The 26888-nt window shown below is 41.8% G+C and overlaps 1 protein-coding gene across 1 annotated transcript; it reads left to right on the forward strand.

Moving 5' to 3' along the window:
• Positions 1–12366: 12366 nt before the first annotated feature.
• On the forward strand, positions 12367–24619 carry gdf6a (growth differentiation factor 6a). The gene is made up of 2 exons (XM_085992611.1): positions 12367–12846; positions 21671–24619. Exons 1-2 carry the CDS (start codon positions 12480–12482, stop codon positions 22552–22554), a joined length of 1251 nt encoding a protein of 416 aa, XP_085848737.1. The 5' UTR covers positions 12367–12479; the 3' UTR covers positions 22555–24619.
• Positions 24620–26888: the final 2269 nt, after the last annotated feature.

A 26888-nucleotide genomic window follows, 5' to 3' on the forward strand; every position in this document is an offset into this window, starting at 1 on the left:
CACTGCTTCTGAACTGACCATGGACATTGGCCCATGCCTGCACTTACCAACAACTTTGACCAGTTTGCAGTCATCTGCAATTTATCCTAAGGCCTCTATGTGACATCCACATTCGCCAAATGACAGACGCCATAACTGCAGCAGCTGGCAACATAAAGTTTATGTACAGGAAAATGATGCCATTAAAACTACTTACAAGACTGGATGGTGTAATAGTTATGTGAATGTGAGCATAGAGAGAGGCGGAATGGGTAAGGGTGCATGGATGTGACTGTGACGTGGGATGTGGAAGAAGAGATTGCTGAAGCTGAGTGCTGTTGGGGAAAGGCAATGGGGATGAGGTTGAGGGTGATGGAAACTTCATACTTGCTTTCCCTGTGCGGTGAAGGTCATGGAAGTGCTTCCTGCACTGCAGCTAGGTGCGACGGGTGACAGCCAGAGAGTTTACCCCTGCTGCCCCCTCCATCCAGGCAGCTGTGGACTCTTTGGGAGGCCTCTTCCTCCCTGAGCGAGGGTAGAGGACCTCCCTGTGGGCCCTTACCCCATCCACCAAGGTCTGCAATGACGTCTCGTTTAATTTGCCCGCAACTCGGCCTCTGCCGCTGGCAGCAGCTGGTGCAGACTCCTCTGCCATTGTGCAAGAGTGGTTGAGAAGCCTGCAGAGGTGGAGAAGCTTGCTGGACACTTTGAAAGCACCACGAATGATGACATCATAGTGTGGGGATTTCTGACTCGATTTAGACAATTAGCAAGGCTTCCCACATGCTGGGAATTAATTGGCCAATTGAGGGAAAATTGCGTGGGGCTGGCTGACACTTTTTTATGTGTGTCAGAAACCCCACATTCGGGGAAATCTGACCATTTCCCACACAAGCTGAAAATCGGGCCGAATGAGAGACTGACTAAAGTGCTACAGAGCATACGCCAGAATGGACTGAAGCTCAACAAAGCCAAGTGTCAGTTTGGCGTCCAGGAAGTCACTTTCCTAGGAGATAATCTATCTGGTAAAGGAATAGAGCCAGATATGGAAAAAGTAAACGCCATACTCAACATGCCCCGACCCACTGACAAAAAAGGAGTGCTACGCATCATGGGGATGATAAACTTCATTGGAAAATTCATTCCTAACTTGTCAGCCAAGTCAGCCTGTCTGCGAGACCTGCTACGTAAAACAAATGAGTTCGCATGGACAGAAAGACATGAACAAGAGTGGATGAACCTTAAAACAGTGCTGACAACCACACCTGTACTCACCTTCTTTGACCCAACAAAGAGAATCAAAGTGTCAACGGATGCATCAAAAGATGGCCTAGGCGCGGTCCTGCTACAAGCAGAGGGTGAAGATTGGAAGCCTGTTGCCTATGCCTCCAGGTCTATGACTGATTCTGAGTGTCGATACGCCCAGATTGAAAAGGAATGTCTAGGCTTGGTAGTTGGACTAGAAAAGTTCCATGGCTACATATATGGACTTCCCACCTTCACAGTTGAGACACACCACAGCCCACTGGTTGCCACCATAAAAAAAAATCTGAATGAGATGTCTCCAAGGATTCAATGACTCATGATGAAGCTGTAAAGATATGACTTTGAACTGATCTACACACCAGGCAAATACATAATGTTAGCAGATGCACTATCCTGAGCACCCACAATGAGTCATGTGAGCTCTACTGAAGAAGACGTGGATGTTCATGTGAGTATGGTCACTGCTGCGCTGCCCGTGTCAGACATAAAATCAAAGCAAATAGCAGAAGAAACAGTAAAAGATACAGTGTTACAAACAGTAATAGAGAACATTCATCATGGTTGGCCAAAAGGTTCCTGTCCAAAGTACTATCACATAAGGTCAGACTTGAGTGTCGCAAGTGGACTATTACTAAAACAGAACAGAATAGTCATTCCACAGGCTTTACGTCAAGACATGCTCAAAAGGATTCATGAGGGACACCTCGGAATTGAAAAATGCAAAAGGAGAGCAAGAGACACTGTTTATTGGCCTGGCATAAGTAAGGACATTGAGAACATGATAGGCGAATGTGAGACTTTTCACTCACCACCAGAACAATCTCATGAAAACACATCAGACTTACCTGTGCTGAAAAGATCCACACGTGAAGTAAAAAAGCCTGATAGACTTAATCTTTGAATACAAAGAAAACTATATTGAAAATGTATTGACTGTTGTGAAGATGTTTATGTCATTATGATTGATTGATATTGATTGATACCGATTTTGTTTAACATCAAAGAAAGGGGGATGTAATGATCAGTAACATGTCATTCTAGAATGGTACACTAGGTGGAGCTGTATGTATATAAGAGTGGGCTACCCACGATGCACTAGGCTACCCACAAGGCAGTAGTCAAGATGGATGCTGTACAAGTCCACATGACTGAATAAAGTGACTAGCTCAAGCTAGCTGTTCATAATGATAATGTCTATATATTTATGAACATAATAACACAGAACCAGGGGTCACAGTCTAAGGATAAGGGGCAAGCCATTTAGAACTGAGATGAGGAGGAGTTTCTTCACCCAGAGAGTGGTGAACCTGTGGAATTCTCTACCACAGAAGGCAGTTGAGGCCAATTCATTAAATATATTCAAGAAAGAGTTAGATATATTTCTTAAGGCTAAAGGGACCAAGGAATATGGGGAGAAAGCAGGGACAGAGTACTGAATTTGGATGATCAGCCATGATCTCATTAAGTGGCGGAACAGGCTCGAGGGGCCGAGTGGCCTACTCCTGCTCCTATCTTCCAAGTATCTATGTAAAAGTTCAGAAATGTTGATGTTTGCTGGTGATTGCACAGTGTTCAGTTCCATTCACAACTCCTCATAATTAAGCTGTCCATGCCCACATGCAGCAAGATCTGGACAACATTCAGGCTTTGGCTGATAAGTGGCAAGTAACATTCATGCCACACAAGTGCCAGGCAATAACTATCTCCAACAAGAGAAAGTCTAACTACCTCCCCTTGACATTCAATGGCATTACCATCATCAAATTCCCCACCACCAACATCCAGGGGGTCACCATTGACCAGAAACTTAACTGGAACAGCCACATAAATACTGTGGCTAAAAGAGCAGGCCAGAGGCTAGGTATTTCTGTGGCGAGTGACTCACCTCCTGACTCCCCAGGGACTTTCCACCATTTACAAGGCACAATAAGGAGTGTGATGGAATGCTCTCCACTTGCCTGGATAAGTGCAACTCCAACAACATTCAAGAAGCTCGACACCATACAGGACAAAGCAGCCTGTTTGATTGGCATCCCATCCACCACCCTAAACATTCACTCCCTCCACCACCAGCGCACCGTGGCTGCAGTGTGTACTATCTATCTGCAGCAACTCACCAAGGTTGCTTTGACAGCACCTCCCAAACCCACGACCTCTACCACCGAGAAGAACAAGGGCAGCAGGCTCATGGAAACACCACCACCTGCACTTTCCACTCCAAGTCACACACCATCCTGAGTTGGAAATATATTGTTGTTCCTTCATCGTTGCTGGGTCAAGTTCCTGGAACTCCCTCTCTAACAGCACTGTGGGAGTATCTTCACCACAAGGACTGCAGCGGTTCAAGAAGGCGGCTCACCACCACCTTCTCAAGGGCAATTAGGGATGGGCAATAAATGCTGGCCTTTCCAGCGATGCTCACATCCCATAAATTAATAAAAAAAAAATGTCTGCTTGCATTCGTTTGAATGTGGATCACGCTATTAATGTTTGTAAAGGCCACCTTTTGTATCATTAGAAACTTGGGGTGCACTTATACTGACACTTTGGCATTACTCTGAAGTGTTGCAGTGAGGAATGCATACAGTACCCAAAGTGTAACTTGCAGTCTACTCCATAAGTTGGTTTGACAAGTGTGACTAACAGTCTCTTGCCACAGGTAACAATCTGGTTGCCGACTCTAACTGTAGCATTAAAGGCAGTCCAGCAAATTATGTAGGTTCTTTTAAAACTTTAATTATTCTGTAATTTGTGCAAAGCTAAAGTGGTGTGAGATTCACCAGGATGTTACCTTGGAGTGCTTCAGCTATGAAGAGAGACTGGACAGGCTGGGGTTGTCTCCCTTAGAGCAGAGAAGGCTGAGGGGGACCTGATTGAGGTGTACAAAATTATGAGGAGCATAGATAGGATAGGTGGAAAGGAACTTTTCCCCTTAGTAGTGGGGTCAATAACCAGGGGGCATAGTTTCAAGGTAAGGGGCAGGAGGTTTAGAGGGGATTTGAGGAAAAACTTTTTCACCCAGAGGGTGGTTGGAATCTGGAACTCACTGCCTGAAAGGGTGGTAGAGGCAGGAACCCTCACAACATTCAAGAAGCATTTAGATGAGCACTTGAAACGCCATAGCATGCAAGGCTACGGACGAAGTGCTGGAAAATGGGATTAGAATAGACAGGGCTTGATGGCCGGCGTGGACACGATGGGCCAAAGGGCCTCTTTCTATGCTGTATAACTCTATGACTCTATGACTCTAATCTCCTCCAGGTGGTCTCATGGTCAATATAGAATGCCAAATTGATGTTGATTATGCTGAAAGAAGAAAAATCTTGCATTTATAGGCCACAATTTCGCCTACCGAGGCGGGCTCAGTGTAGCCAAGGTAGCTGGCGGGTTGCAACCCCGCTCCCAGCTCCATCCCGCTCTGTGAGAAAAATGTTCTGTTGATTTGGCTTGTTAAGCCCACTCTGCGAGGCCCCCAGCCAATTAATAGGAAGTGGGCCTGATGACATCATTTGATGACGCGTCATCAGCCGGTTTCCGTAAAGGGACCATGTCCACATTCACTTTGACAGTTGTGCTGTCAGTGTTTGCTGCATTGAGGTGCTGCAAACACTGACAAGCACTGCACAGAGGTGCATGGCTGCACCCAGTCTCTTCCATGACACCCTCCATATGCTTATGGAGGGAGTCACAGCACGCAGGGAGGTTCTCTTCCCTTCCAATGGGCAGAAGAGACCTCCCCAGAAGACCAACACAGCCTGGTTGCACATTGCACAGGAGGGCACAAGCAGGGATGTCGTCAGGAGGACCTGGCTGCAGAGGTGCAAACATTTCAATGATCTTAGTAGATCATGAAACGTCACTGCAAAGCCACACTCAACCTCATCCTGCTGTGCCACTCATCACATCCACATCACTCTGCCTTCCCTACCCTCCTCCTGCACATCCTTACTCACACCAACTTACCTTGCACCTCCACCCATCCCTCTCTATCTACATCATCACTTCCCCATCTCACTAGCCACCCCTCACACTCACCCTCATCCTAGTCCAATCATACCAACTAATAACACACAAGGGTAGGCAGTTGGGTGTTATCGCCAATGGTCATATAAAGTTTCTGTTGATGTGTTGCCAAACATTGACATCTTTATTTTCCACACTTTCTGTTCTTGGACAGATTTGTGTGCACCTTTGGAAGTGGCTTAGTGAGTTGCAGTGAATGATGAGACATAATGTTACCCTCCGCAATGGTGATGAGTGTGAAAGGAATGGCTTGGTCATTGTAGGAATGCTTTATGGTGCTGGTGTGGGGTTGTGCCAACCTGGCACATCATATGGCAGCCAGGGTATACAGCGTCAAGTGAAGTAAATCTGGCCATGGTGAAGCCACCCCTGGCCTCCCAGGCAGCAATGTGGTCGGGTGCTGATGCCTTGTGTCCTGTGCAGCTTCAGTTGATTGCGGAGAAGGCTGGTGTGGATGTTGGTGCTGCTGGTGTGCCTGGTGATGTTGGCGTTGGGGCTGATTGTGGTGGGATTCTGAGGACCAAGGTGAGATTTGTTCAAGGGTACTGATGCTGCTGGAATAGATGGCAGCTGAAGTTGAGATGACAGAAGCGATCTTTCAATGCTGAGAGAGCTTGCTTCCAGGAGGTGACAGTGGATAGAGAGTTTACTCCAAACACTTCCAAACTGCATAAAGCTGAAAAGTGTATTCCAAATCCTGAAGGCTCCAGCTTCTCAGATTGGAAAGTGAACAGCTGTGAAATGGTAGCTTTTATACCACTTTTGCAGCTGTCAGTTATTCAGAGGAATGGAGAGTCATTGACAGCCCGACCTACTTACCTAATGTGATTCCCAAGCGCTGGGAACCTCGTGAAAACGCTGGTAAAATGGTAAGTACATGGTAAAATAATGTTTAAGTACCTTTTAACAAGCTCTTACGTATCTGAATTAGCTCACCCGCCACTTGGTGTCGGGTCTGTAACTGACATGGAGGCTGGTTGACAGCGGGATCCCGACCCACTGTCAATCTTTTCAATTTTGACAGCAGACCAGCCTCCAAACCCGCCCTCTGAACGCCGGTAAAATTCCAGCCAGAGTGTGTTTTTCACATCCTAAGGCTGTCCCAAAGTGCTTCACAGTCAATAAATTGCTTTGGAAGTGTAGTCACTGTTACTTTGTAGCAAACGTGGCAGCTGATTTGTGCATAGCAATATACTAGAAACAGCAATAAGATAAATGACCAGTTCATCTGTTTTGTTGCTGTTGGATAAATGTTGGCAAGCTAACTTGCTCGCTTTTCCTCAGAAGTGCCATGGGATCTTTTGTGTCCACATAGTGCTGCAGTTTAATATCTCATCTGAAAATAGCATTTCTGACAATGCAGCATTTCCTCAGTACTCCACACACGTGTCAGCCTAGATTACATGCTCAAGCCCTGAATAGGTCTTGAACCCATATCCTCTGACTCGTAGATGAGAGTGTTACCACTCTGCCAAGCTGACACTTTTCTCCTTTTCTTTCTGATTAAGCTGATGGTGTACTAATCTTGTGCTGTCTGTAATCGGAATGTGAACCTGCCCCCTAAATTATACTACCATTTTTGTGTCAATTCACTTCAAAAAGCACTTCATTGCTTTGGGACATCCTGAGGTCATGAAGGCACTATATAAAGGCAAGTACTTTCTTCTTTCTCTTTATTTCCAATAAATTTGTATAAGTGGTTTAGTTTAATACGTTGGTTCAGAAATATATCAGAAAATTTATTGCATGACTTCTGACATGAAACAATTTATCTTTAGGTGCCATCTATATACAATGTTAATATGCTCTAAAAGATAACTTGGGACTAATTTTAGAAGAAAGAAAGCTTGACATTTTGGCAGTGGAACGGGTCTTCACTCTAGGGAGAGTGCAAGTGCACTCATTGCCGTGTTTCTTTCATTTGATATAGCGTTCCCCAATGACTAAGAGTAATCTCCATTCATTCATAACAAGGAGGTCCCAACGTTACATATATAAAGGATTTATTCCCATTATTTTAGTGAAAAGCACGTTTGAAAGATTCATTAGTCTTTAATTTCCCAAGAAGAGGGTCAATTACCCGACGTCAAACAGCAAGTCAACAAATGTATTCGGCTGTATTCCAGAAACTTGTATTGTGTTATAAACAATACAAAAATGAAGAATTGCTGTATTTTATATCACTGTGAACCTGCTGACCATGACTAATTATTTTACCTGTATGATACGCTCCAGATCAAGTTGATTCTACTTTCTGGCTGCCTTATAGCTTACTTTGGCCAAAATTTCAGTTTTTGCTAATTTTATTAAAATGATGGTATGGGGGATGTAGGTATAAAGTACTAATGGACTATTCATCAGTCTTTAGCACTTCTATGACTATTTCTATCTCTCCAAAAATTAGTTAACGGAAATAGCAAAACATTTGTAAAAGACTTCCATTTTGCACCTTACGGTTTTGTTAAAATGATTACTGTGGATGTTGTGCAGAATCCTGCAGCATCACAATCAAATCAGAAAGTGACAATGTTACTCTAGATGACATGGCATTAGTGAACTTAATGAAGGAGAAGATTTTGAGGCATCGAGCAGCCATTGGTAGAAGCCTAGGAGTGATTCACTCCATTGGCCAGAAATTAGATATAATGTATACTCTGAGGTAAGAGTTAAATAAAATGATTGTGCTGACTAGTAAATCGATGGCTGTTCCAATCTACTCTAAAAGCAACAGGGGTCATCACCAGTTAATTATGGGGGCTTGATCCACATCCAAATATAATGCATTTTTATAGCTGTCACTGAATTAGCTCTGTGGCTCAATCAGAACTCCCAAATTTAAAAAATATTATTTATAATATAGTTCAGCATTTCCCCATGAAATGCAATCAATATGAATTCTGAGAGCAATGTCATTACTTCCATTTTCAATGGTCACAATTCACAGCAAATTCAATTGCCTGATTCTAAAAGGAATGAACTTTAGCCTCCAGTGAGAGGAAGTTTTTAATTATGTCCCATAAAATACAATCAGATATGTTTTAAGGTTGAGCTGCATGTTTACATTCATGGAGAGATGGGTAGACATACTACTAGCAGTAGAAGATTACTCTCCCTGCATTTGGAGAGTAGATTTTTAAAGTCAATTGCAGCATATGATCCAAGTACTCAGCTTGGAGGCTTCCTTTCACATAATATTGTGCATATCATAGTTGATAATTGGAGGTAGAAACCTGAGCTTGATTGCATTTCAAAGCTGACCTTGAAAAGTGCTGGAAATAAACAATAGGTTCAGCAGCATCTGAAAAGAAAAAGACAAGTTAACATTTTAATAGAGGCTCTTTATGAGGCCAAAAAATGAAGGCAGACAAGTCCTATTAAAGGGCTGATAAAAACAAAGGGGGTGGGTAAACGACAGGTAAAGGCCGCAGATCAAATTTGCTGAATACTACTACAAAGAAGCAGCTAACGAGGTTAATAGCCTGTGAACAGATTCCTTCCACAACACCCTTGTTCACTTTTCTTTCACTCCCACCCCCTCCCCATGACTGCTCCTCCCCAGGCACTTTCTCATCCAGCCATCACAGCTGCAACACCTGTCCATGCATTTCTTCCCAGACAACTGTCCAAGGCCCAAACAATTTCTGCATGAGACAGTGATTTACATCTACTTCCTCCAATCTAATACACTGCTCATGGCACAATGTGCCCTACATTGGGGCGACCAAGTGCAGACTGTGAGACAGCTTTGCCAGTCATCTCTGTTTTATCTGTAAGCATGACTTCCCTATTCTTTGGCACTTCATGTCCCCCTCACATTCCTACTCTAACATTTTCATCTTTGACCTCCTACACTGTTCAAACCAAGCTCAATGCAAACTCAGCAACAGCCTCCCATCTTTTTCCTTGGCAGTCTGAAGCATTCTAGCCTGAATACTGACTTTAATTATTTCAGATCTTAGCCGTCTTGCCCATTTTCCAGCTGGTTTCTCCCATTCACATTCTACTTCACTTCTTCCTATTTTAGATGTGTTTTACTCCCCCTTTGTCTTTCTAATGCCTTATACTGCTTGTTTCTACTGTACATAAAAATTGTGCAGATGACAAACCAGACAACAACATTGATAATGGAATGCATATGTCACCATCCACATTGTCAAGATCTCTTGTTTTTTAATGAAAGTTAAGTTAATTTATTGCATAGTATTTTGGTATGCAGCAAGGTTATCTGTACTGGTTGGTTTTCAGATGCATACAATTTAAAATACATACAGCACTCAGTCTAAAATTTGTTGTGAAAATATGGAAGCTATATATAAATAGTGCAAACTTCTGGCACCATAGCCAAGCAACATTTCCATTAACATTAATTCTTGACAATTTGAAGATGGACAATAATTGGAAATCAGATTGCCATATTATTATGGCATATACACAAGTGATGGATATTTACTGCAGATGAATAAAGTCAGCAGCAAAAATAAACCCCACCCATTTAATTAGTAGAATAACAAGATATTGCCAATGCTGTTTACATCAAACACTTGGTGGCTTTATATTTCACTTAAATCAAAAAAACAAAAATCAAAATGTAACACAATAAATCAAAAACGTTTAACCCTATTATGATGTCAAAACTATTACCAAGTGTCAAAAATGGTTGCCTTTATCTGTTCTAACTATTCTTGTGGAGGAAAGTCAGCATTGTCACTTTATAGTCTGAATATATGCAATGCCTTGGGACTGTTCTCAATTGTTCTTCAGCCACCTTCTCCTATATTTTCACGCTCCACAACTAGATGGACAAAGTACTAGACGTATTAAAGTATCACTATTACTAATATGTCATGATTACCTGTTCTTTGTATCACAAATGAAGCAGTGTTCAAAAACAGAAGTTCCTGCAATTTACTTAGTGGCTTTTATTTTGACAAAGAAACAAGCACCTTTTTTTTTCTAAAGAAATTTTGGGCAACAGCGGATATATTTTCCTTAAGATGAACATTTCTCCTTTCTTTACAAATGCTGCCTGACGGGCTGGCTTTTTCCAGCATCTTCTGTTTTTATTCTATATTTTCTTCTGTGTATTAATGTTCGTGGAAAGGTAGATGTAAAGCACATTTGCTGTTTCACTAAAATTAGTGAACGGGGAAAATATACAGCCTAATCCCGATCATTTGGGCCGTTTTTTGCACAAAAACAATTGAATTATCCTAATTTATGTTAGACAACATAATAGCACAGCAAAATGGAAATTTAGTGCCAAAAGTTAATTGATCAGATAATAATAAATAAGGGTCTTTGAATAAAGTGTAGACCGTATCCCTGCTAAATAGACTGTGATAGTTGTCTATACCCTTATTTCTACAGGAGTAAATCAAAGTCTTCTTTAAGGATGAGTTGCGATCTGCACGCTAATCATTATCGAGGATCAATCGAAATTAGTTAAAATACAAATTTACAACAATAATAAACTCTCCATTGTTTTCAGTGTTAATTCTGTGGATCCAGATTTTATATCAGCACCAGAATCGAATTTAAAATGCACGATCGGGCAATGGCACATCATTGTATTCAGTTACAGTATATTTGATGTACTACTGCTTAGTACTGCCACCAGATGGGGGAATCGTTTAATGTTTTAGGCACTGTCAACTTTACCTACACACGCAACAACCTAGAATTGAGTCATAGCACTGAGTGTGCAGTGGTCAGCTGGACAGTATTAGAGGAAACATAAGCTTGGTAATAATGAATAACATAATGTGAGAACCTTCCGACTACAGCATATAACTAGTAGGATAGCAAAATACTGCAGATGCTGGAAATCTTGATAAAGGGTTTTGACCCGAAACGTTGACTCTAATTTCTCTCCACGGATGTTGCCTGGCCTGCTGAGTTTTTCCAGCATTTTCTGTTGTTATACAGCATATAACTGCTGCTTTATCTTCGTAATTTACATTTGTACCAAAGTATTTTAGATATTTTCTAGAACAATGAAATAGATATCAATGAAACCAGTTTAGATAGAAAACCTATAAAACACAAATAGTTCGAAATGTACTTACAGTTCATTATTATAAAATATTAGTGACTGCAAATCATACTTCATTTAGCAATAAACGCTTTTCATTTTCTAGAAACTGAATTTATGTTTGATTTCCTACCACTATTATATTTGTCCATACACGTATAGAATAGTCTTGCACTGACAGGATACATAAATTATTTTGCTATTCGCCTTTAAACTCAAATTCCGAAGATCACGTTCTTGTAATGCACCTGTACGTAACACTAATCGTATGTAAATTTTAGATTTACACTGGGGAATATCTCATTGTGGAGGTAAACATACACCATCCATTCAAATAGATGACCATCTTTTCAGCATAAGACTGTCGGCGTCTACCTGTCAGCTTATTATTTGCCCGTGGAGTATTTTTGGTAAATACATATTTTACAGCACAAAAACATGTGTAATGTTATATGGAAAATACATAATTTGACTTCGTTTTCGTCCTGTGTTTATTCTGCTAGCATGCTTTAAAACAATCTGACAAGTGCATTCTTTTAGTTTATTATTATTTCCGACATTGCAACAGTGACTACACTGCAAAAAAAAGTACTTCACTGGCTGTAAAGTGCCGGTGGTCGTGAAAGGCGCTATATACATGCAAGCCGTTCTTTCCTTTTTTTAATACTCAGATTGCTAACATTTCCCTGGAAGAATGGACATGGTCTGTTCTGATTGTGAGCTTGGGAGCCGGTGAATGTTTGGGTGGAGCATAAACAAAAACACTATCTGAAATTGCTCTGTGCTACAACAAAATACGTTTTATTTCACGAACAGACTCTTCAGCAGAGCTTGTAACTTCGATTATGTTGGAGTGGATCTGATTCTTGTGGCGAGCCCCGTTAGCCGTCCCGCAGCCTCCCCTCCTTTCCACATTCCCCCCCCCCCTGGCGGCGGGGGGCGGGCAGTGCGCGCCCAGTTGCCGCCGCTCGTCCAATCAGAGAGCGCGCGGGTTCGGGCGTGCGTGCGTGCATGAGTGGGCGGGCCGGCGCGCGGCGTCAGGGCAGTGGGTGCCGGGCGGGCGGCGGGTGGGCCGGCGCGCAGCTCTCACGGCCAAGCGCTTTGCGGGGAGGTTTTTTTTCAGCTTAAGCGAGACGTGCCCGAGCGGAGCGGTTTAAATTCCATTCGGGACTCATTCGGGATGGATCCGCTCCGAGCCGCTGCCCTCTTCCTCTGCTCGGTCACCTGCTGCTGGTGGGACTTACAGTGCGTGGAGCCGGCAGCTCTGTCCCTCGCTCCTGCTGCTGCTGCTCCCAGTGCCGGCTCCTCCGGGACAGCGTTCGGCCGAGCGGGGCTCCAAAAGGATGGCAAAGGGCGAAAGCTGCTGATTAAAGAGAGCGGTCAGCGGGTTGGCAGAGGCCGGCGGGCCGACACTGTGATCCCTCACCAGTTCATGATGTCGGTATACAGGACTTACTCGGCAGCCGAGAAACTTGGAATAAACGCCAGTCTCTTCCGCGCAACAAAGTCTGCCAACACGATCACAAGTTTCGTGGACAGAGCAGAAGGTTGGTCCTGACCCACAAATCCGTTCCTTTTAACGCTGCCGTTTTATACCGAGTCATGTGTTCGTTTTCTTTCCCCTCTCATGACCCCGTTTATTTTCTTTGTGCATTTTTGGATCGAGAATTAATGCCGTTTTCTGTTTTTTGAAGGGCAGATTCGGTCTGTAGCAATCTGTGCCAATTTGTTGAAACGGGTTGTAATGTTATGGACAGCTGGCATCGAGTCCTGATTGCTAATCACGAAAGAGAACGATTGCTGGCAATTTCTTGGAGTTTTATTTTTGTAAAATTAAATAAGAGGGCAAGAATGTTATAAAGTTGTAGGGGTTACTTCAGAAACAATAGGGGGCACTTACTGCATACTGTGCCGTTTAAACAAGCAGCATATATAACATTCCCCCTATAAACGTCATATTGTCTTCGATTTAATATAATATGGGGTCACTTGTAAGTGTCCTGATTTTAAAATATTTCAAAAAAAATACTTTAATACTCCGCCTTAAAGCAAACAGAGCTCAAAGCAGCTGAACACAAACATTTGCTGGACCCAGCACCATCTTATCAGTAACGTTGCGTTATCAGTATTACCTGCTCTGCCATACGCATTGTGGGAGTTGATGTACTTTTTCTCAGCACTCTCTGCTCCATTCTGTAAATGCTAGGCAAAATATTAAAACGAGGTTGGTCCAAAATATGGACTTCCATTATGGGGATCTGGAAAGATCCCTTTGATTTGAGCTTTCGTTAAAATGACATTTTCCACTTCGAACTGAAACCTGTGCATTGATCTTTTCACAAGAAGGGGAATAAAAGGAGCAGCTACTTGCTGCATTGAAGGAGACGATTCAACGGGTAAGTTTACGGTGTTAAAGGAATATAGTGAAAATAAACTTAATATTTTTAAAAGCTGATTACTGGATATAATTATTAAAAAGCTGTCGGATCTGAGCAGGCTTGTAATCGGTTTACAGTTAACGGCACGTTTCTCAATATGTCGAAACCACAGCTCCTGTACAGCCCAGGCAGGAGCGCAAGTTTATTTCCTTCCGATCTAGTTCAATCAAGAAATGTTTTGAGCCTAAGTTGACATTTACTTGTGACTAATAACATGCTAATTGATGTTAGGTCTTAATGACTGTTGTAAATTCTGTCCCTGCCCTGTTATCCGTAAACTAGAACCACTTTTACAACAACCTGTCTGATTTTAGTGCTAAACTGCAGCAAACCACGGATAACCTCAACAGATTTCATTTAAATCAGCGGGACTGATTGGCTCTAGAGAAGGGATGATGTAAATCACCTTAATTTATTTCATGTTGATCTTTATTTTTGTGTCCCCGCCTTGGGGGGGGGGGGGGGTGGGGGGGGGGGCGACAGGCACATGGCCCTTAAGATTTTGGATGCGGGTTAGCCTGCAGCTCCATTCACAAGTTCCTTCTGTTGTTAACTGGAGAAGGGCGTACGTACCGGTGTGGTCAGGTTACCCGACCTGTTTCGCAATAAGACAAAACTGTACCCAGGAGTAACGGTAAGCATCCTGGGATGACACGTTATTTGAAATGAAATACTTGCCAATCTATTTGAACACCTTAACGGAAGTCTGAAGCCACCTTGAAGAGTTCATGGATCACGACACTTATTTATGAGGGTTTAAGAAGACACGTTTTATTGACGTTATAACATTTATTTTCAAACATCCCTGATCAAATCAAGTAAATAGCGACTTTTTTTTTTAGAAACAAATGCTCCATCCGCGTTGTGTGATTACGAAAGTGACAGAATCTGATTTGCTAGCAGCGTTTAGCAGCGAACAGTAAATGACATGGATCAGCGGAGTAACCAGGACACTGCCGTCTGATAAAAATAGAAAATGCACTCGAATAGCATCTGAAAGAAATATAAGCCAACAGTTGGGGTGTTACTGATAGACCAAGGCCGAAACATGATCGATATCTTGGTTTTGGGAGGAGAAGACAGAAAACAAGTTTTAAGATTGCAATTTTTAAAACATAGGTAGATTTGTCAGATCCAGCGTTATTCTACTTCATCTTGCACGGTTAGTTTTTAAACATTGCTGAAAGGTTAACGTCAAGTAAATGTCAACTTAGGCTCAAAAACATTTCTTGATTGAACTAGATCGGAAGGAAATAAACTTGCGCTCCTGCCTGGCATGTACAGGAGCTGTGGTTTCGACATATTGAGAAACGTGCCGTTAACTGTAAACCGATTACAAGCCTGCGCAGATCCGACAGCTTTTTAATAATTGTATCCAGTAATCAGCGTTTAAAAATATTGTTTATTTACACTAAATTCCTTCAGCGCCATCAACGTAATACCTACTGGAGCGTCTGCTTCAAGTGCAGAGAGTAGCTGCTCCTTTTACTGCAGACTTGGTGACATTTTTTTCGGCTCGGGCCTGTTTTTTGTGAACGGAGCCAGTGGCTGGAGTAAGAGCCTCAGTCTCCTCGATGATGTGATTTAATGTGTCACCGCTGTGACCCTGCGCTGGACCTTCTGAGGGTTGCTTAGCATAAAGACAGTGATTTGAGTATTTGAACTCAATGATCTAATTGAGTGTTCATGTCACAACATATCAAATATTGTCTGTTCTCCCATAATGAACTGGCCCAGCCAATGGCACATCACCAAATCTCAACAGAACTTCCGTTGCTCTGAAGTGGTTATTTCTTTTACTGCCCACCACCCTCCGGGATCGCTACTTTGCGAGGCATTAATTGCTGGATGTGAATTCCGCTGCTCCCTGGAACTTAGCAGACTTTTAGCAACGGATCAGTTTCTTTAACAAAAACAACACATTCAGCGCAGTTTCTAACCGGTCGCTTTGTTCTAACCAGTAACTCCCAGCATCAAGTTCGATTCTTTACAAAATTAGTTAATAGACTAGAGGGCATTTCAAAAAAACAGACAGCAAAGCACAAGGCTGGAGAAGTATGCGAATTTCATCGTTCGTTACGGTCGCAAGATCAGACAAGAACTAGTTGAATGTAGCAAAATTACTTTTGGCACATGAAGTAACTCATTAAAACGCAGATGGTGCGCGCTGGCCTCGGGACCCCCAGCATTAGAGCTTGCAGAGTAAAACATGACAATTAGGGGAAGGAATTAAAGAAAATACGACAGGTTTACTAGCAGCATCTAAAGCTGAAAGCATTTTTTTTTGTTAATCAAAAGATGATTTTCTTAGTCTCATTACAGCACCCGTGGTGCCCTCGTGATAACTATACTATATACCCGTGTGTTATTGTGTGTATATAGTACATAAAATATGAAATCTGCTATTGCATTTTCGAAGCAGAATGATTTTGTTTTAGTCACAGCTGCCTGTTTGGGGTTAAAGACATCATTAGTTGGATTTAAAATCTTTTATTTGCTCCAGGTTTTCGTTTCCAGTGTGACATGGACGGTAAAGCCGAATGTAATGCAACACTGTGAAACGACAAAAGGCTGGAACATAGAATACTTTTCACAACCTGTGACGTTGAACCATAAGAGCGAACCTCTCTTTCTAACCAGCTACATAGAATTGGGTAGAACTGAACGCAGAGACAGACTGTTGTCTTTATAAACTTTAAGACGTAGGGGAAATGAAATATAAGTAGGGAAGTATTTTAATGGATGAAGAGGGAATTGGAAACTGTTAATTATTTGGTGACCTTGTATTCGATTTGTTTGAGACCCATATAAAAACACTAATGTGGAACAGACGCTTAAAGTAACTGCCCAAACAGAAGGTTCCAATCTAAGTTTAATATTACACCGTGTTCAGGGAAAGTGAAGGGAGAAGGGATATCAAAACGATTAGTGGGATAAGCAGAGGAACACGTTCTCTGACCAAGTCGAAACGTGAACCTTAGGTAAGAAAGGCCCTGAATGTACTTGTGTAAATATTTTAGACGTGTGTTTTATGGAAACGCTGCTGATATGTAATTGGGTTCAACGGGAGAAGCTTAATGCTCGACGAAAGATTAATAGGTGACTTTCTTCGTGGTCGCTTTCCTTTCAAACTCGCATTTACTGTGTATAATTTTAATGCATTTGTTTTACGGTCGTTATCAGTTTGGAACAAGGGATTGTGACATTAATTTCGTTGAAACAATTTCCGCCGTTCCAGAATAAACCTGACAGTCTAAGGCAAATTATTCCAATTCCCAGCCTCATAAACTCCTTAACGCAAGTTAAACGCGGGCATCTTACTTGTGTTAAAATAAATAACGATTAACTGTTAGAACTGAATCTTTGTTCAACACCATTCATTTTTTTGACACTCCCGGACAAGAATCGATGTTGGCTCCGTGCAAATTGATTTCTGTTTTAAATTAGTCCGCTTCCTTACTGGATATACAGTAATGCAAGAAGGGACCAGAGCCAACCTCAAGAAGAAGAAAACCCATTTCAGCGCTGCATGCTGTACTAAGCGCATTTGTACGCATCTAGAATGACACGAAGTGGTGCACACATACGGATAGCATGAGATGCAGGAAAACAGATTGGTAGCTGGTAGACTTGTGGAAACAGGAGAGATGACCAAGATATAGGCAGTGCGAAGCAAGCAGACAGGGCAATAAATTAGAGCTAAACATTTTTAGTATCACTATTAATTTAGCTGTAGTGAAAAGCACATTTAAACGTTTACAGGCGATTGACTGCGCTCCATGATTGGAAAGTAAATCTTGCCCTCCAGCCCATGACAGTAGTCGCGAATTCACTCGACAAAGGGATGTGTCGCGCGTCTTGCCCGCTGCATTTCTGTTTGAGTAGACTTTTTGGGGATTTGAATTCCGTGTTTTTTCCCCTTCAAAACATGACAAAAGAAGGCCAGATAAGATCGCGAGCAGCAGACTGGAATATGGAGCACTTGTCTCCACCGCTTTGTCATCCTATTAGGAGTTGTGGCTGGGATTAAAGGCAGCAGTAGGCGAGTGGAGAGGGTGACAGCAGGCACAGGACTTATTCTTCCATAAAATGGCAATGCTGCACCTTTGACATTAGTCGTTTGGCTGGCCCTACCCACACTAGTATTAAATCTATAAACATCAAGGTACCAAACCCTACCCTGCCCAATTTGCAGCCATTATAACAGTGTACCCAGCAGCTCGCCACGCTTAAATCTATAGAAAACATCCTAAATGTAGTTGTCATGTTTCCCGTAGGTTCTTGAAAATTCTCCGTATGTCTTTTGAGTTGCGGGAATATTGGTGAACAATGTAACATATTAATGTCTATGACGACCCTTTCTGGAATGGAAATAATATTTTTTTTAAAACTACAGAATACGTGCCAACATGTAACAATCTCTGATCATTTTTGAATCGATAAAAGACTGCTTATTATCTTTCTGAATTGAAGGTATCTGAAATATTTTTTAAAAATCGAATTGATAAATTTAAAGACCTTCGGTTATGGTTAAAATTGACTGTAAAAAGTTACCGTTCAAAATATCCCAAATCTAATAGTTCTCCCCAACAACACAGGAGTCAAGTTTACACCCTCCACGTGTCTTTTCCTAACGAAGCATTTTCCTGAATTCAAAGGAGTTTGAAACACATTTGGTGAAGGCGATGACAACCCTCCTGGCTGGGGGGAGGGGAGGGCAGGTGCTGCACAGGACCCGGGTGGAGTTTTCTTTGTGAATGCCATCCTCAGACTTGACCGTTTTTAAAGCGGATATATACGAGGCACTTTAACAATTCACATTACAGGGCCCACGTTTACCGGAAGATTTATTCATTGTTCCTGTCGAACTTCTGTCTCTAACATACTACAGACCCGGCGTGGTGCCCTGTCGGTGTGATTGTTCAACACTTTTTTATATATATATATTTCTATTAGCTTCCAGGAAGGTTTATTCTCTTTTTTTAAAGTTAGGTTTTATTTCTGCTACGTGACAAAATTGATGTTTGAAGGAATGATTTGGGTTTGCAAAGCTCGACATGTCTCTTTGCCTGATTTATGCACACTCACGGGTTGGCCGTCCAATTTCATCAACACGTCACCCAGCGCAACCTGTTCATTAAAGGAAAACTTCATTAGGGAATGACTAAGGGCCCATGAAACCTTGAGGGACAGGGGGAGGGGAGGGGCAGTAGAAGGGAAATCAGCTGGGCAGAAATTTTCTTCAGGAGTCCTAACACCACAGCGGGATGCTATTTGCAGGTGTCGCTACACATTGAACATATTGCAAATTACATATGTAATTATTGTATTTATCAGAATGTTGAATTTAAACCATACTGACAAAGTAAAGAGTTGGGTCAATTTTACAGTAAAAGCACCATATTACAATACTACGTTGTCTATACTGTTTTGGCTGCTCCAAACTGCAATTTCACAATGGTTAACTATCGCACGCACAGGCACGGGTCGTGAGTGAACAGGTTGTTAAAATGCACTCCTAATCAAAGTGTATACATTAGAGACAAGAACATAGAATTGGTCATCTGTTTCAAATCTGCTACAATTGGCTGAATTCTGCCTGTGTGGTAAAGTTTGATTGTTTTCTGGAAAGGAAAGCTCACAGACAATTCCCTAGTATAACACACAAGTGCACTATCAATAATAATTATTTCAGTTTTGTACATTTTATTAGAAATGCTTCTGGTCCAAATGAATCCACCTGCCAGCTGGGATCAGTGTTTGGACAAAATGACTGCATCATCAACATTGAATCAACATACTGTTACATTCATGCATTGCAGTAAAAATATCATCAGCTGATTATAAAAAATAACACAACCTCGAAATTCGGCAACCACAGTTTATATGTAGAAACAGTACAGCGTGTTTTTTGGGGAAAAGCACATCCGTGTAAACAAATGAACTACATTGTGCTGTTGTGTGATCACCACTGAGGGAATAAAGTGCAACAAAAACTATCTTCCATATACATCTGCACATCAAGCACAGACCCCGGGTAGTTTGAGAGGTAGTGCAAAATTGAACTATTTAATTATTTAAATACAAAGGATTTGATTTTCAATATCAATTTGTATTGTAAAGACCTTTACACGTTCTTATTGTAGCTTGCAGTTAATGGCTTTCCTTCCTCTCCAACCCCACCCCCACCACCTCCGAAATGGTCTCAGCACCACTGTTCAGTGAAATTTTGTATATTATAGGCCAAAAATATTTTGGTTGTTGCATACCGATTAATTAGATCATCGCACATGCAGCCAACTGAGCGATTACTTGGTATTTCCGACTCATAGGGGTAATGTAGTGGTGATTTCTGTGGGGAGTGTGGCTGTTTGACATAAGCATCTGCAATCCTAATTAAACGCTTTGTGGATAGATGTTTTTTTACATTGATGAGAGGTTTTACCCTTGTTAAGATGTAAGGCAGAGGCTTGCCTATAACTAAGTTTTCTTGGTCCATATATAGTAGATGCGATTGCTTGTACATTTGCTGCTTAGAATTTCAAGATCACCTCAACTGATCTTAGCACTGTAGATAATTCAAAACCTCCATGCGTGCGAGGAAGACGACAAATGATCTGTTTTAATAATAACATTTACCTCAGCAGATTGTGTGGACGAGGACTTACTGCAATGTCTGTTGTAGACTACCAAATCACTGTATTTTCTTTACGGCCTATTCCACAAAGCACACTTATTCTCCGAAATTTCACCCGCGATATCATAGACAAAATAAATCTAAAACACAGCGTACCTATGTTCTACAGGGATAGGACACGGAAAGTTTAAACACGCTGGGTTGTTATATTTCTGTTCAATATGCAGAAATACTGATATGTAGATTGGTAACTGCAGTATTACAAAAAAAAGTAGCTTTCATGTTTAAAGGCAGGAGTTACCGAAATCACGACACTGCAACTTTAAACGTGACTTTTTAAAATCAAGGCTGTATTTACACTCTCGTTTCATGGTCTGTTGTCATGTAGAAGTTCAGTTGTGAATTTGGGACAAGTCCCAGGGAAGCTCTTGCGGTTTCAACGCGCCTCAATGTGGCTCCGAATAGTTTGCAATGGTTCTGATAAAAGCGACCACAATTGAATCCGAATTTTAAAGAGCAGCCCGTTTATTCCACAGACCACGAGTTCATGGTGCTGTATTGTTTTACAAAAAAACGAATAAGACGGAGTCGAGCTAGTAAAAATGTGCGGCTTCTGTGAGAGTAACTTTAAATCTTATTTGTTTGTAGTTATGTTACGTTACGTTAAAAGCTTGACCTGCTGAGTGCGGTGTCAGTGATTCCTATCTCTTTAATTATAACAAGCAGAACAAGGGAGCAGCGTATTTTCAAATCTTGAAATGGACTTCCTTTGAAATAACTGGGGCACAGGGCGATAGTCAGCTCTGCTCTTGTCTGGTGACTGTACAATAACCAGCTTTTCTTTCTGTTGGCAACTTAAGTTATTAACTGTCTCAGCAAAACGCTTGTTTTGTCGAGTTTAACGCGCAGTCCGTAAAAACGGAAGGCTCAAGGAGATATTTCAAAACAGCGAGAATGAAACGTTGTAAATCAGTCGGACCAGCCAGTGATGTACCTGTTTCCTTCTTATAGATTCATAAGTAAATATTTCCAACTTATATCTATAGAATGGTAGACACATCTATTTAACTTATTAGAATAGTCTCTCGCCCTAGAAATGGAGTCCTTATATATATGCACATCTCTCTCTCTCTCTCTATATATATATATATATGATATATATGTGGGTATATATATTATATATATGCGCGTGCATAGAGAGAGACAGATCTTTCTTTACACTGTGAGCGATTTCCAATTAATGACCCTTGTTTATAGCCTGCCTTCTAATGTTTCTTTGTACTTTTTCTTTTATAGACAATCTCTTGCATTCACATTTAAGAACGCAAAAATATTTGTTTGATGTAACAACTTTGTCGGACAAAGAGGAATTAGTAGGGGCTGAATTGAGGATACTGAGGAAAACTCCCGAGGCACTTCGAAAGACACTGACAGGTCTGTACGACATCAAATTGTACTCCTGTTTTACCGAGGGGCAATCATCCAAATTATTGCAGTCTAGAACGCTTGATATCTACCATTCAAACACACAAGGATGGGAAGTTTTTGATGTCTGGGAGGTCTTTAAGCTCCTACACCCTGCCCAGCTATGTTTTGAATTTAAGGTGACATCCAGCAAAAGCGAGCGTGATATTGATCTAAGACAAGTGGGATTCGGTCGGAAAGGGAGGCAGCCTCAAGAAAGAGCTCTTTTAGTGGTTTTCACTAGAACTCGGAAAAGAGAAAATCTCTTTAGCGAGATGAAAGAAAAAATCAAGTCGTCAGAGGGTTCCGATGAGGAAGTCAAACGTCAGTTCAAAGCCAGGAGGAAGAGAAGGACCGCCTTTTCAAATCGCCACGGCAAGAGACATGGCAAGAAGTCCAAGTCCCGCTGCAGTAAAAAACCTCTGCATGTGAACTTCAAAGAGTTGGGTTGGGACGATTGGATAATAGCTCCCCTGGACTATGAAGCCTATCACTGTGAGGGAGTATGTGACTTCCCCCTCAGATCTCACTTAGAACCCACGAACCATGCCATTATCCAAACCCTCATGAACTCCATGGACCCCAATTCCACCCCTCCGAGCTGTTGCGTTCCCACCAAATTGAGTCCTATCAGCATTTTGTACATCGATGCAGGCAATAATGTTGTCTATAAACAATACGAGGACATGGTGGTGGAATCATGCGGGTGCAGGTAGCAAATTGTCCCTAATTTCGGAGGTAGTAAGACTACCGAATGCAACTTTGAGGACAGCACGGGGCTGGTCGGTCGGAGGACGGGGCGCGCTGTTTCAAATGTACTCAAATAGCTGCGTTTCTCACATCAGTCCTCATGAATAATCCACCAGGGGAAGAGAGAGAAAGAGAAAGGGAGAGAGAAAACTTAGCATGTTCTCTGTAATTTATTCATATACCAGTCATTTAGTTGATATGACATCGATATTTTAATACACTGCCTGCAATTTACCTGCAAGGCGATATCTAACCCCTCTGCACCCAGATATTATCACACTGTATAAGGTGTCATATTACGAACAATAAGGGGACTAAATAACCATGGGTTTCCGTTCATACAGAGAAGCGGAGATAAACGTGCTTCATATATGTGCCAAACAGTTACACATGAAGTTGTTATTCATGATATGCTGCTGGTCGCAGACATTGGAGACAGGGTTATCCTTAGGGGACAATCCATTTATACACAAGCCTGATTCAAGTGGAAGTTTAGTGACCTGCTGAGTCGGTGTAGACAGGTATCTCCAGCATTTATTTTCCCCGTCCATATGCGAAACCTACTCAAATCCCTTTAGCGAATGACCATCCATTGGCGGTTCCCAGAGTCGTGTCCGGTGGATTGTCCCATCAGCAGACTTTAGATTTTAGATTGAAAGCTGGGAGAAGGCACATGCACCACTAGATTATTGCAGTCACGTTTGGATCGGGGGTAGAGGTAGAAGGGGGATTATGTTCGGTCAGTCTCCAATGATTATCGTAGTGTACACAGGATGGCACCTGTTCAAACTGAACCAATTTAGATTAAGGGAAGGCAATAGTCCCAGCTCCTTTCATGGGCTGGCATGCGGAGAGTAATGGGACCTGCGAGCAGAAGGCAAAGCCCGAAGAACGTTTCTGTTCCCTTTTCCCCGCAATTATCTGTTGATCTCGATTGCCTTTTTAAAGGTGAAGGTAATTTACCAAACACAAAAAAACCCGAACTAATGAAAGGAGAGAATGGCTCCGCTCCCCCAGGTTTCTTGTTTAAAGAGGGTTATTCCTTTTTCTTCTGACATTCCGACAAGATTACCAGCCAGAAAGAGCCGACGGCCAAAAAGGAATTGTTGCAGATTGTAATTACATCTATGGTGGAATTTAAGATGCCTGGTGTGATTAAAAACTGCGAAGGGGGGGAAAAAGACAGAATCTAAAAATGACCAAATGGCATTTGCTGTCCTCGATAAGGACACAAACACACAATGGGATCGGCGGCGTTTCACCAGCTATAGACAATACAGTATTTACAAATTTAGGTTGGAAACAAGCAAACTCTTGTACAAATAGTTACCTTCCTCCGGCGATCGCAATGGGAAAACATTTGAAGAGCCGTGCTTTGCTCACGATTTACAAACTCTATTGGATCAGGATTTTAAAAAAGTGCACTTCTGCCCATTAGTAAAGTTTTGCTCAGTTGAATCACCATTTGTTTGGTAATCCCCAAGGGACAACGTTGCAAACTGTAAATTGCCTGGATTGAACGATCCCACAACTAGGAGGTGGGGAAATAATCGACCCCCAGGACCAATATGTATAAAAATGCACATTAGCTTTGATGCACTGTTGTTCATATGTTGTGTTGTACATATTTGTGTATTTAAACCAGACTTTAATGTGCAAAATGGAGAAGTTAACAATTACATTAAGTATAAAAAAGATTATGTATAGATCTTTGTATGCACTCGGAATTTTGTGATATTTCTAATATTTTTTAAAAATAATAATATTTGAGTTGTACAGGGTTTTAAACGTCAATCAAGCATTGTCTGATATCCCCAAGGTTGTAATTCTCCTAAAATATTAATATGTTTATTTCTTTTTGTACCGAGGGTGGAGAGACGTCTTTCATTGTCTACCTCACATTATATTACAATGTTTAGAATTTCATAGAAATCCAGCAAATTCATTCGTCTTTTCTGGTAGCCTGGCGTAAATAGTTGTTTTTACTGGGTATATTCTCACTATTGCTGTATCATTAAATGTTTAATTTGATCAATTTGTTTGTCATTTCTGGGTTCATTTTGAAAATCTAAATGAAAGGCCAGTGCAGATACCAACATTTGAGTAAGACCAAACGGCCCATTTGTTTGCTTTGCAGTACATCAGTCGGACACGCTTTTGAACCAATAGAAAAGCAAAATACTGCAGATGCTGGAAATCTGAAATAAAAACAGAAAATGCTGGAAATACTCAGCGGGTCAGGCAGCATCTGTGGAGAGAGAAACAGAGTTAACGTTTACTCGGTTTCTCTCTCCACAGATGCTGCCTGACCCGCTGAGTATTTCCAGCATTTGCTGTTTTTATTTGTACCAATAGACTTAGCCTTGTCATCCACGGAACTAGATTTATAAAACAGTCATCAGTGTGGTGTTTTTAAAAAAAATATCGTTTTTTCCTGTGTTTTCATAAGAATTTGATTTTATGTATTTTCAGTTTGATGCTTGGAGCAAAGTGTATATTCAGTTATTTAAATACTAGATACATTCATTGCCACTCTTATAAATCGACCAGCAAATAATGTCTGAAAGGGAAACATTGGAAAAAATAATAGTGGGTAAATTATTTGCATGCAATGATTGTTAAGTTGGTCAAGTCCCACTTCAGAGACTTGAGCACGAAAATCTAGGCTGACACCCCAGTGCAGTGCTGAGGGAGTGCTGCACTGTCTAATCTACTGGAATTTTTTGAGGATGTAACTGGTAGAATAGATAAGGGAGAACCAGTGGATGTGGTGTATTTGGACTTTCAGAAGGCTTTCAATAAGGTCCCGCTTAAGAGATTAGCGTGTAAAGTTAAAGCATATGGGATTGGGGGTAAGGTACTGACTTGGATAGAGAACTGGTTGGCAGACAGGAAGCAAAGAGTTGGAATAAACGGGTCTTTTTCCGAGTTGCAGGCAGGCAGTGACTAGTGGGGTACTGCAGGGATTGGTGCTAGGACCCCAGCTATTCACAATATATATTAATGATCTAGACAAGGGAACTTGATGTAATATCTTCAAGTTTGCAGACGACACAAAGCTTGGTGGGCATGTGTGCTGTGAGGAGGATGCCGAGAAACTCCAGTATGAATTGGACAGGTTGGGTGATTGGGCAGACGCATGGCAGATATAGTACAATGTGGATAAATGCGAGGTTATTAACTTTGGTGGCAAAAACAGGAAGGCAGATTATTATCTGAATGGCAATAGATTGGGAGAAGGGGAAGTGCAATGAGACCTGGGTGTCCTTGTGCACCAGTCGCTGAAGGTAAGCATGCAGGTGCAGCAGGCGGTTAAGAAGGCAAATGGTATGTTGGCCTTCATAGCGAGAGGATTCGAGTGCAGGAGCAAGGATGTCTTGCTGCAGTTGTACAGGGCCTTGGTAAGACCACACCTTGAGTATTGTGTGCAGTTTTGGTCACCTTATCTGAGGAAGGATGTTCCTGCCATGGAGGGAGTGCAGCGAAGATTCACCAGACTGATACCTGGGATGGCAGGAATGATGTATGAGGAGAGATTGGGTCGATTGGGCTTATACTCGCTGGAGTTTAGAAGAATGAGAGGGGATCTCATTGAAACTTATAAAATTCTAACAGGACCAGACAGTCTAGATGCAGGAAGGATGTTCCCAATGGCAGGGGAGTCCAGAACCAGGGGTCAGAGTCTAAAGATAAGGGGTAAGCCATTTAGGACAGGGATGAGGAGGAATTTCTTCACCCAGAGAGTGATGAACCTGTGGAATTCTCTACCACAAAAGGCAGTTGAGGCCAATTCATTAAATATATTCAAGAAGGAGTTAGATATATTTCTTAAGGCTAGAGGGATCAGGGGATAGGGGGAGAAAGCAGGGACAGGCTACTGAATTTGGATGATCAGCCATGATCTCATTAAATGGCGGAGCAGGCTCGAGGGGCCGAATGGCCTACTCCTGCTCCTATCTTCTATGTTTCTGTCAGAAGTGCCATCTTATGGATGAGACGTTAAACCGAGGCCCCTCTGCTCTCCCAGGGTGGACGTAAAAGATCCCATGCCACTATATCGAAGAAGAGCAGGAAAGTTATCCCTGGTGTTCTGGCCAATATTTATCCCTCAATTAACATCATTAAAATAGATTATCTGGTCATTACCACATTGCTGTTTGTGGGAGCTTCTTGTGCACAAATTGGCTGCCGCGTTTCCTATATTACAACAGTAACTACACTCCAAAGGTACTTCATTGGCTGTAAAGCACTTTGGGATGTCCGGTGGTCATATAAGGTGCTATATAAATGCAAGTCTTTC

Source organism: Somniosus microcephalus, chromosome 7, assembly GCF_052327205.1.
Source record: "Somniosus microcephalus isolate GS21.2 chromosome 7, FLI_Smic_1.0, whole genome shotgun sequence".
Lineage (NCBI taxonomy): Eukaryota > Metazoa > Chordata > Chondrichthyes > Squaliformes > Somniosidae > Somniosus > Somniosus microcephalus.